We start from the raw sequence: 12,099 nt of genomic DNA on the forward strand, positions 1-12,099 counted from the left end.
ATTGTAGAATTGCCTTCAAATTTATAGATAAATTGGTATTGTAACTGAAATGTTCCTAACCTAATTGATATGGAATTGAAAATTAAATTGGGGAAAAAAAATCTATTCGGGACCTTGTGAATTGGAATCAAATCAATTCGGAAAATCATTGACGATACCCAGCCCTACGGCGCAAGGCTATTATATTCACTACTGTGTGAATTTCATTCATTCAATTTTTCTGTCAAAAGTGTTTGTGTAGCAAAAACTGTAAGACACAACTGTAACACAAAAAAATGGCAGGTGGTTTGCAAATTCCACCCACTCCTCAGCAAAGGAAATGACACTCATTAACCACTCATTGTTTTCGCAACTATCTTGAAAACGGCTTGGACTAGAGTCAAAATTCTTTCACCATTTTAATCTGTCAAGTCATCTGCATCTTTGTTCCAGTGGCCAATCGTCCCAAAACTTAGTCAGGATCATCCACAGGCTCCACTGATCTTAAGTTATTAAAATACATTTTGATACATCAATTGTTATAATTATAAAAGCCAATACATTTTTATCAAAATAGCTACAAATGTAGTCATGTGAAACAAAGGTGATTAGCTACATCAAATGTTTCTAAAAGATTTACATAACTCAACAGAGCATCAGCATATAGTTATGACCATGATGGATTATTTTAAAGAAAATTAAGTTTTCCTTCTCGTCAGTTATATAAGAAACAAGCATCCAAATGCTCGTAATCTGCTATGACCCTGATCATTGCTGTTTGCTGAGAAAACAACTTTGCCTCTTTACTGCCTAATGCTCCACTATGTTCACCAGATAGTCTCTAACTGTATCAGTCTGCTGTTTGGTGCTGAGCAGGTAGTGTACAATGGGTTTCCAGAGCATTTCATATTTGCTGAAAACCACCGCCTGCTGCTGCTGGTCCGTAAAACCAAAAACAATGAAACGTAAGAGGCTAAAACACAACATAAAGTGGAGAACTGCAGGGAACTGCAGTGGGGTGATAAGTCTCTGTGGGTTGGCCAGTGCATGCGACTGCTTGTTGATCCATTGTTTAACTTAAACAAATGGTAGTAGTGGTAGTTTTCTGCATAGGTACACATAAAGATATCAGTGTTTAGAAAAACTACACTGACACACAACAAGTAAACAGATTACAGAAATGTTCTACTCACCAAATTAAAGGCTTGGGCTCTCATCAGTCTATATGCAGGGTAGTCCATTTTCTGAGTTAAACGCACACCTTTCTGCAATCTGTAAACACGTTTTTAAAAAGTGACCCACTTGCAGATGGTGAATCAGAAATGAAGAGGTATACAGTACTTAATTGCTGATATTTTTACATTTTGAACTGATTGGCATGCACTGCTGTCTAGGTTTTACAACATTATGAATCTGCAATACCAAGTTAGTGGAGCAGCACTTCAATTATGATATAAAACTAAATGGTAAAGGACTAAATGCTGACCAATGCAAGTTTTTGATAGCTGATAACAACAACAACACAGTATACAGAATTTATTTTTGATTGAAGTAGAGCACAAACAATTGGAGGCTAAATTAATTTGTTTATTGACAGGATATTCAATTTGATAATTGATTTTTTTCTTTTTAAGCAAAAATGCCAAGAATGTTTTGGTTCCAGCGGCTCAAATATGAATATTGACTAGTTTCCTTAGTCTTCTATGATAGTACACAGAATGTCTTTGTACAGACAAAACAAGCAACTTGAAGACATCTCCTTGGGATCTAGGAACTTATAACAGGTATGTTTCTGACATTTTATAAACCAAGCAATCGATTTAATCAAGAAAGAAATTGGCAGATTAATCAGTAATGAAAACATTGTCAGTTTCAGCCCTAAATTGCAGATGCCCATTGTTTCTATCAATATTCAACATGTATTTTATAATCTCAATGCCTCAAGTCATAATACTGAATGGAAAACTAAATCTATCAAATCAAAATCTATATTGTCAAATCCTAAAAGGGAGACTCCTAAAAGAGAGTTGCATGCAGTAGTGTAGAAAGGGAGGAATACATATCTTACCTGACCCAACAGGCCGCTGCTATGACCAAAGCCAGCGAACCTGCCACAATGAAGACACTGCTCATGACTGAGAAGAAATACAAACACACAGTAAGAAGGAGAGCACGCCATGTAGATCTGTTGGCATCAGAGGAAGACATGATCTCTGACTCAAAGCTCCGTGTTTGAAGCAGAATGTAGAGCTCAAAGAAGAGCTGCTGAAAAGTGTCTTTGTGTCGGTTATGGCCTGCAGGAATCAAGCATTGATAACAGTAATAGAGTGAGGCAGAACTAATTGACACAGTACCATACCAGTTCTGTTCTGTACAACCCATAGCAAATTTGAGGTTAGTCCAGAGATTTCAGAGCATGCTAGGAGAAAGTGCTTACATTTTGTTAGACAGAAGAACTTTGAATGCCTGTTGACGTCAAGATGGATGATGGACCATTTTTATTTCCACGATTGAAAATGAGGGGAGTTCAAGTTGATTACTTGCTGCTGCCTTGGTTGATAACTGTGAAATGACATCCTGGTATTTCCCAAGAATTTTCGATTAAATCTACTTCAAATTGGAAAAATGCTCACATAGCTCCCTTCTTCTCCAGGTGAGATAGGGCAGTGTGGAAAGTGTGCTATGGTGTCTTCCGTTGATAGTTTGGGATGGTAGGCAAACTGTAATGGGTCTACTGTGCTGGGTAGTGAGGAGCAGATGTTATCTTTGACCAGTTGTTTGTAATATTTCATAGTTCTTAAACCCTCCCACATGCGTCTGGGTTGCCCTACAGCAATTGTAGATCCACTTTCTTTCTGTAGTCCCTTGTTGCCTCCTTTACTGCTCTTCTTACATTGTAGGCTGCTGCTTTAAAATTGTCCATGTTTCCAGACTGGAGTCTTAATTTGTTCTAATTCTAATTATTATAACATATTTATCACATATGTTATAAAAGCTCTTAATTCTAATAAACCAGAAACCGCCTTTTTGTTACTTGCACAGCTTAGCACTAATGGTCTTCACAGGTCCCTTAAGTTCTGAGGAATGGAGAGCCAACCCAGGACCCCAATCCAAATCATACTCTCCGGTCAATATGTCTAATAACCAAATGGATCTGAATGGATCCGAACTCAGTTATACTCAGCTATGAAGCAGTATGTTATAATGACTGCGCAAGAAAATATTTTAGGAAATCTTAGACGACAATTACTTTTTGGAATTTGATTGACAGATAGTAAATTTGTTAAATTTGTTAGATTCTGTCAATCTATAACCCAGCTGGCCGCAGAAGGTTTCATTGTTGGTGCAGTGGGTTAAAGCAGGAATTTCAATATTGTAGCTCTTTTTGTCTGCAGTTGCTTGTTAATTGATCTAATGGGGTGTCTTCAGGTCGACCATTGGGTAGGTTTCGGATCTGGTCCAACATTTTTGACCCATGCAAACCTTAACTTAACAATTTAACCTATTCCTTTTTTGGTTAAAGCCAACTCGGCATCTGAAACAGCTTTATCATTGGCGAGTTGGCGCAATGTCTTGTCTCAGACATGCTAGTTGTAACATCAAGGCCTCTGTGTTGTTAGCTAGAATGTTTGGCCCGGGTCGTGCCGCGGGGCGGAGACAAAGTACCTGTAGGGGAGGGCAACACCTGCTGGCTAGGCCTCGGCTGCTGGACTGTAGTATGAGCTTTGGGGTTTCTTCCAGACATTATAACTCTTCTAAACTAAATTCTAGCTAGGACGGAATTCACTTGGGTATCTATTTCAAAAAACTTTTTTTTCCCAAATAAATCGCAAATAACATAAATAAATAAGTTTTAATCAAAATCTGAGGGAGCCTCTAAACACACGTCCCACTCTATTGGTTGCTCAGAAACGTCCCCAATTGTTGCATATTAATCTTGTATTGTATTCTGTATTGTGTGTATAGTACCTTTAGTACTAAGAACTTTTAATGTCATCAAATTTCTTATTGTCTTTCTGTGTTTAGATTTAATGTGTCCTTGCTGCAAAACCAATTTCCTCTCGTGGGACAATAAATGTCAACTTAACTGAAATCAAGCAGTCTTCTAAGATAGATTAAAACACTTCAACAAATCATTCAGATTTTTGCTGGGCTACTGTATTGTCCTCTACTAATATTTTTGTGGTGTTTTTATAAATGTTTTACCTTAATATATATCCATTAAACTAAATCTTACCACAGCACTCAGGTCACATCTAATACTACTTCAAGCTCAAGAAGTACAATTAAAAAAGAGAAATTAGGTCATGGCTAAATAACAGAAAAGACTTACTGATGAAGACATAGTCATTAGAAGGGTAGGGGAGAATGATAGGATCGCTGAGCAGAGCGGGAGTGTGGTTTGTGGTGGTGGTGGGTGGAGCCATGCTGGTGAACGAGGCGCTCTGGCTCATGGGCTGCTCTGTGGCAGATGCTCTATGGGCGTGGCCGGGCTCACCGAGCTGCTTGGATTTAGGTTTAGAGACATCTTGGGAAGGTGGAGCTAAGGAATAAAACATTTTTAGTCGTTATGTCAGCAGGGATGTAGGGGTAAATATGAATATGAGTCTAATACTGGCCTATCCAGTACCTGGCAGCCTGGACTCAGTTCTCTGTTCACTGATGATGGCAGAGAGGAAGTCAATCTCCTCATCCAGCTCAGGATAAGTGCTCACCTTACCTGGAGGAACATAAATTCAGAATCCGTTGCTGCCTTTAACAAAAGACTAATTTATACAAAAGGGGTCAATCCAAACACTCTATTATTATTCCAACCCTCAAAAGAGGTAAAAGTACATAGGGAAAATAGTGGTGGAAAAAGTATTCAGATGCTTCACTTAAACGTAAAATATGTAACTTTCTGCCGCTAGGGGTCTCTCAATCAAAACAATGGATCGTAAAAACGGACTTTCGATGATGTTATGGGAGTTCTAGTTTTTATTGTTTTGTATTGTTGGTTAGAATGCATCTGTTCACGGACGAGTGTACCCATTCAAGTTTATTCACGTTACGTTTATTCATGTCATTCTAATGAAATAGCTGCATTTTCCCCAACATAATTACGTTTTTCTTGAATCCATCTGTATTGGTAGCTGACCAGTTAGCTAGTGAGCCAGCAAGCTAACATTAGCCAGCAGCTAAAACCACACCATCACAAATATTTCACTTGTCAATGTCACCTTTTGGATGGTTTCAACACCGGACAGACGGGGTTTGTTTTAACGCTAGCTAGCTAGTCAACGAGGATGAGAGACGGAGAGTGGGGATTTCCGGGGGAATCTCCGGGACAGGGAGGATATTCGAAGGCCGTTGTGCAGGAGCAGAACATCGCCAAGCTGCCCAGAATGATCTCCCCCATTCATTTTGGTGCTTAACCCACCTTTTGATGGGTTAATTTAACTAACTGTAACGACAGCTAGCTAAACGCGAAGGGGGGCATTAAACTGCCGTTAGCGTCGTAAGCACCCGGCACTGGAGTTAAATGCTGGCCGGGTACAGATTGCTGTAATGATAGTGGCTGGCTGTTGGCTGGCTAGGGGCTAACGGTAACTAGCTATTGCTATATGTCCCGGGGCTGTTGTCAGCTCCCCTCCCGAATGAAGTTTCTTTGCGCCGGGGGAGTGAGGCAGACAGACTGGGGTGTGCTAGATGGCTAAATTAGCATTAGATTAGTCGTCTATCTATAGGCTAATGTAAACTTTTATTTTAAATTTTTTTTATTTATTTATTTTTTTTTATTTTTTTTTTTTGGGGCTTTTCCCTTTTTTATTTTTGAAAGTGGATAGACCTGAAGGGGGATAGAGATGGGGTATGACACGCAGCAAAGGGCCGCAGGTCGGATTCGAACCCTACGCCGCTGCAGGACTCAGCCAACATGGGTCGAACGCTCCCACTGGGTGAGCCAGAGGTCGCCCCAAGCTAATGTAAACTTTACTGGTGAACTCATTCGTGGGTTAGCCCAGTGCTGCTTTTATCCATGGTCAAAACAATCATACTACTAATAACTTTATGAGCGTGTTGAACGATGTTGTAACCCTATAATGTTATCCACCAAGCATTAGTTTGTAGTTTGTATAGTTAGTATTATTAACGTTAGCTACTTGTCAACCAGCACATTGTAGAAATGTTAAGCTGGATCGATATTGATATGTATCAATAAATAAGATCTCTGCTGTATTACTGTGTTGCAAAGTGGCATGTAATTAATCACAAAATGATGCCCTGATGAAAAAGCAGTATTACAGTTACAAGAATTTTTTTCTGTGACATTGTGTGATTTACAATTACTCTCGAACGTACTGTATCATCTGGGTGCCAGTGTTTTGACGGAAGTTACGAGTAACTAGAGGGTGAAAGGTTATACGACGCCACTGACAGGCAACTAAAGGAAACGTCCTGTGTCAGAAATAAAATAACAGATTTCTCTGGGTTTGGCATTTGGTGGAAACATTTGGGATAGCGTAACTACACAACTCAAAATTAAAAATATATAACATAGGTATGGTCGTTTTTAGACATTTTAATGCAGAAATGTTACATATTGTACCTTTAAGTAAAAGTACCAATACCACACTGTAGAAATTGTCTGTTACAAGTAAAAGTCCTGGATTGGAAGTGTTACTTATGTAAAAGTATGTAAGTATCATCAGGAAAATGTACTTAAGTATTAAAAGTAAAAGTACTCAATGCAGGAAAATCCTCACATTTTAGAAACCGGAAACGATCCAAACAGCTCTGTCAATCAACTAAGTGTTTAATAGATAAATCATTTCAGCTGGACTTGTAGGCAGTTATATTGTTAGGTAGTGTATAATAAAACAACAGATTTTATAAACTACATGTGTTTTGTGTGCTGTAAAAATCTTAATTTGTAAAGTAACCAGTAACTAAAACAGTCAGATTAATGTAGTGGAGTAAAAAGTGCAATATTTCTCTCTGAAATGTAGTGGAGTAGAAGTAGAAAGTGGCATGAAAAGAAAAGACTCAAGTACAAGTACCTCAAATTTGTACTTAAGTACAATACTTGAGTAAATGTACTTAGTTACATTCCACCACTGAAAAATAGGACGATCCAGACGAATAGGAAGATCCAGACAAAAAAACTAAAACAACTACAACAACAAAAAGATGTTGTGTTGCTTGTGAAGGTTGTAAATGAGGTCACTTATAGTAGACAAGCATATACTCAAGTTATTAACCAGACACCAACAAACCAGTATGTAAATGGTTACTCCAGCGATTCCACACATTTTTTTTTTTTTTTTTAAGATAATGTTTTTGGGGGCTTTTCCCTTTAACATATAGTGACAGTGTATAGACTGGAAAGGGGGAGAGAGATGGGGGACGACACGCAGCAAATGGCAGCAGGTCGGATTCAAACCCGCGCCGCTGCAGGACTCAGCCAACATGGGGTGAACGCTCTTACTGGGTGAGCTAGAGGCCGCCCCACGATTCCACAAAGTTGGGAGACTTGTTGAGAGACACATTCATCCACAAAATACTGGTACTGATATTAGCCTTCAAAAACCTATATTGGTCAAAATCTTGCATTTGGTTGAATAATAACTTAAAGAAGAACTCTTGTGATTTCCACAAAGTTGAAATCACAAGAGACAGATAGAAAATCTAAGCAGTAGAGGCTGAGATATCATGACTTTCAGTCCCTACTATGGGTCAAACTTCCAAAAAAGGCTTCCATTTCCCTTATTATGTATGCTCTATGTTGTTTTGTAATTTAGACTATAATGAACAATGCAGAGATTTATTGCTACCACCTACCTTTAATGGAGTGAGGAGCATGCCTCCTCTTGACCACACAGCGGCCATGGGAGTTCTCCACCAGAGGGCGCAGGCAGGGTCCGCAGTGTGAGCTGCCGGGCTGGCAGAAGTCCCGTCCTGCCCGGGCACAGTCTAAACTCCGAGGGCACAGATGAGATCCTGTGAAGGAAGCCATGAGCCAGAATTATTTACAGGGGGTTGGGTGCGCGATCACGGAAGGCTTGTATCATGTGGTCGCGCCAATTGCTCATGGGGGAGACAAACTACTCACTATAGCTTTAAACTACTCAGATTTTCTATTTTTAAATAACACTCAACAGTCTGAAATCTTAATTTTACATAAAAACAAAAATTACAGTTTTGGAAAATTTAATACAATTTAAAAAAAATAATTTACTGACATTTTAAAAGGAATAGTTTAACATTTTGGGGAATGCTCTACTTTACTTTCTTACAGTTAGATGAGAAGATTGATACTACTCTCATGTCTAGGAGCGTATATCCATAATCCCTGTACACTGTGTAATGATATAAATTACATGGTATTTCACAACAGAGGTTTTTATAATTGTACAGGATTAACTTTTGTTTTATAGATCCAATTTTTAACTTTGTAGCTTTCAGTGTCAACTGTTGATTTGAGTGGACTCAATGGTTAATGTAATTATTGTCATGTTGATGCAGACAAATACCATGGTTTCATAGGTCATATAAACGTGACAGCCGGGCCGGGTTACCAGATATACCTGTAAAAACGTAAACCCAGTGCGCTACAGCTGTAGTACAGCCATGGAAGCAGCAAATCATTTCAACATTTGAGTACACTCATTGACTTATATAGCTGGAGTACCCGAGCTGGTTACTCGCAAAATAAATGAGACACAGCCAGTAAAGTGATCCCTACTGGTCCTGGCTAACGCCACAATGCTAACACGCCACAACGTTAACACGCCACAACGCTAACATGCCACAACTGCTAATGTTAGATAACGTTACCGGAGGACCAGGCAAGCAGGCCACGGCTGTTTACAATGTGTAGCCTGATCAGCGGCCGTAGCAGACAACGGTGAGTTATTTGAAGCCAAGAGAGGGGCGAGGTTGTGGTTTTTTTAGCAGTTCAAGCCGACAAAGTGTGTCTGTCAGTTGTGTACAGAGCTCTTATAACACTTAGTATAGCCAGCATCTAACGTTAGCTACCCCGCTGTGCTGTGGACTAATGTCTGGCTATGTGAGACAAGTGTCTAGCAACATTGATGTGGAAGCTGTGGTCTCAACCTGGCAACCTCCGCGAACTCTGGGGAGGAGGGGGTGGGGGAGACGACTCTCTCCAGTATTTTGAATTTGGACTGCAGTAATATTTTAAACGCTAGCTGTCAGTATTACATATTGCACCTTTAAAAGGGAAACTTTACCGATTTAGCATTAAGCTTTGTATCATTAGAAACCCAGTAGTATTTTTGAATGACCATGCTGCCCTCCCTCATGACCCCCTGAGAGGGGAGATCTCTGTATTGTGGGTCTGGAAAAAAGCCTCAGATGACGCAAAATGGCGATTTTTGCGTCATCTGAGGCTTTTTTGCCCAGAGGCAAAAGACTACAGCCAGTATTAGGAGCCACTTGCGCATAGCCCAAATGGGGTTGGACTGTCGGCTTTTTCCGGAGATTGCCAAGGAAAAAACGAGTGTCAGCCATCTTGAATCCTTGCTTAGCTTCTCAGCAGGAGCAGAAAATGTTCATCCCAACGGAAATTTTAGAACAATAATTATGTGCATTCAAACTACCGCACACGTGTACCACCCGGATACATTGGTACAGATCGGAGAATATGCAGGACACTTTATTACAGAAGCAATACTCGACACACTACGCGAGCTTCGCCTGCACGGAGACCAGCGGTGGTGCTCGATGCCTCTGGCCGGTAAAGAGACCTCATCAGCGGGGAGCGTTGAACGAGTGTGCCGGTGGAAAGCTAACGCTAGCCGGCCACCTGTTCCACCAATCCTGCTTGCAAGTGTCCGCTCATTAAACAAACTGGACTACATCCAACTTCAACGAAACTCCCAACGTGAATTCAGAGACTGCTGTGTTTTTGTTGTTGTGGAAATATTTGCTGTGGACAATCCAGCCTGCTGCTCTGTCACCGGGTAAGACTAGCTAGTAGAGGAGGGCTGCGTTACCACGGACTGCCTGTTGCAGAAATGGGGTGATTTGTATCCAACTAACTGCTAGCTAACTGCTGGTGGAGTTTGTGACTGAATAATGCCGACAATTCTAGCTACATCCCACGCAAATTTACGGCTGTGTTTATACTCTATGTTTATACCACAGCCCACCAAGAGCTAATGCTAGTAGCTATGTGTTAGCCTTCGTTTATGGCTTGGTTGAATTCTAATGTAGAATGCGGTCTGTTATTTCTTGATAACAGACCGCTGCTAAGGATAACACACCGTTGCCATGCATAGCAGAGCGTTGCCATGGACACAGTTCTGTTCACTCTGGAGCTATCAATCAATCCGTTGAAAGAAGTCCGGATAATGTATCAGCTGTGGCAAAAAAAAGCATGTTGTAAATGTGTAACACCACTTGAGCCACGGCGAAACGTTTTTTTTCGTGTATATGGTTGAAATGGCAATAAAACACACTTGTTGAGTTGATCGCCTCACTGTCTGTCTGTAAAGGGTAGGCGTGGCTTGGGAGTAGACGCTAAAGCAGCGAAGCAAGTGCATTCTGGGATTTGGTGTCTTTCATCCACATGAGCCAAAAACAAATTTTCTGGCTTTTCTCGGCCTAGAAGCCACCAATTTCTTAATAAATTTCACATTTCTACTACATAAGTGACCCAATTTAAATATATATTCATCTTTCCAATGGTGAAATATTCCTTTAAGGTTACAGATGATAGCCAAGCTTTATTACAAGGCATCTCAAGAAAAAAGGCAGCTTTTGGCAGCAACTATACAAAATCTCTTTTGTATAGCACTTGTCATATGACAGCCAGATTATTATTATTATCATTAAATATAATGGTAATTTTAAAATTACCTTCAATCAGCAATCATCAGAGAGCAAACAACCAGGATTATATCATCTTCTCATCCTCGTAACATCACTTAAATACTTTGACGTATACAATTAATTAAAGCAAAGAATACTGTGAATACAAAAGGTGAATGAAATAGGGTTGGGTTTATCCTTCATTATACACCTACAATACTCTCACTGAGTCATTGCTGTTCGTGCTTTCCCACAGGGAGTATCTATTGCATCCATTTACTTCTCACTGTGTTTTCTTAGTTACCAGAAGACATCTGAGCCCAACACCAATGTGCAGAGAAGAATAAAGCTGTGCTGTGGCTGGGGAAGATAGTTAGATCCAGCTATCCATATTAACCCCTTTAGCTTTCTTGTCAGAAATGCTCTTGTCTCCGCTACAGGAACGTAGACACTGGTTGCCTTGGCGACTGTCATGGCAACGAAGGAGGTGTGACATCATCAGTGGATGAGTCACTGCACAGAGGCACAAGTCAAGGATAAAAGGTTTGTTTCAGGCTGGTGTGTCAAGTAGAAAAAGATGGATGTGTCACGTATGTTTATGCACTTTATGTATTACAATGTCATAGGGCAATAGGGCACCTGGGTAGCTCACCTGGTAGAGTGTGCGCCCATATACAGAGGCTCAATCCTCGACACAGTAGCCGTGGGTTCGATTAGAACCTGTGGCCCTTTGCTGCATGTCTAAGCTGTCCTGTCACAAATAAAGGCCTAAAATGCAAAAAGATAATAATAATAATAATAATAATAATAATAATAATAAATAAATAAATAAATAAATATATATATATATCTCTTAGAATAAGTTATTAAAATTGGAAGGAAGTGAGCGAGGCATCAATACAGCATCTATTGATGTCAGCTTCCTCGCACACTTCCTTCCAATCTAAATTTATTAACTCATTTCTAAATGCAGATATAGATTCCTCGGTTCTTACTCTCCTGTATTTAATCTGCGACGACCCCTCCCAATGCATTCCCTTTTCCTATAGTTACATTCATGAGTCGCAAAGATTGGCAGGTGGTCATTTATATCAGTAATTAATATTTGCTTTCCATATTGTTGACATACATCAGAGTGGCAACATGAGTGGTTATTCTGTATGGTTTTGTGATTGTTGGAAAAAGACTCAAACTATACAATGATTTAATAAAATATTTTGTCAATTTGTGTTTGTTGGGATTGAACAAATCTATGTTAAAAGCCCCACAGATGTAGTTGACTTTAGGCTTTACTTTGTTTAACATTCT

General features: G+C 39.8%; 1 protein-coding gene across 2 annotated transcripts in view; it reads right to left on the reverse strand.

The window, feature by feature from the left end:
- The window catches only part of npdc1b (neural proliferation, differentiation and control, 1b), a 30,820-nt gene that overhangs the window by 12,026 nt on the left and 6,695 nt on the right, over window positions 1-12,099 (reverse strand). For both annotated transcript variants that reach the window (XM_039802866.1, XM_039802865.1), the window contains exons 2-6: window positions 7,798-7,956; window positions 4,610-4,699; window positions 4,313-4,522; window positions 2,048-2,114; window positions 1,173-1,251 (exon numbers count right to left, since the gene is read on the reverse strand). In XM_039802866.1, the coding sequence (XP_039658800.1) occupies window positions 1,173-1,251; window positions 2,048-2,114; window positions 4,313-4,522; window positions 4,610-4,699; window positions 7,798-7,956 (605 nt within the window). The remainder of the gene's footprint in view (window positions 1-1,172; window positions 1,252-2,047; window positions 2,115-4,312; window positions 4,523-4,609; window positions 4,700-7,797; window positions 7,957-12,099) is intronic.

This window comes from Perca fluviatilis, chromosome 6 (assembly GCF_010015445.1).
Source record: "Perca fluviatilis chromosome 6, GENO_Pfluv_1.0, whole genome shotgun sequence".
NCBI classification, from domain to species: domain Eukaryota; kingdom Metazoa; phylum Chordata; class Actinopteri; order Perciformes; family Percidae; genus Perca; species Perca fluviatilis.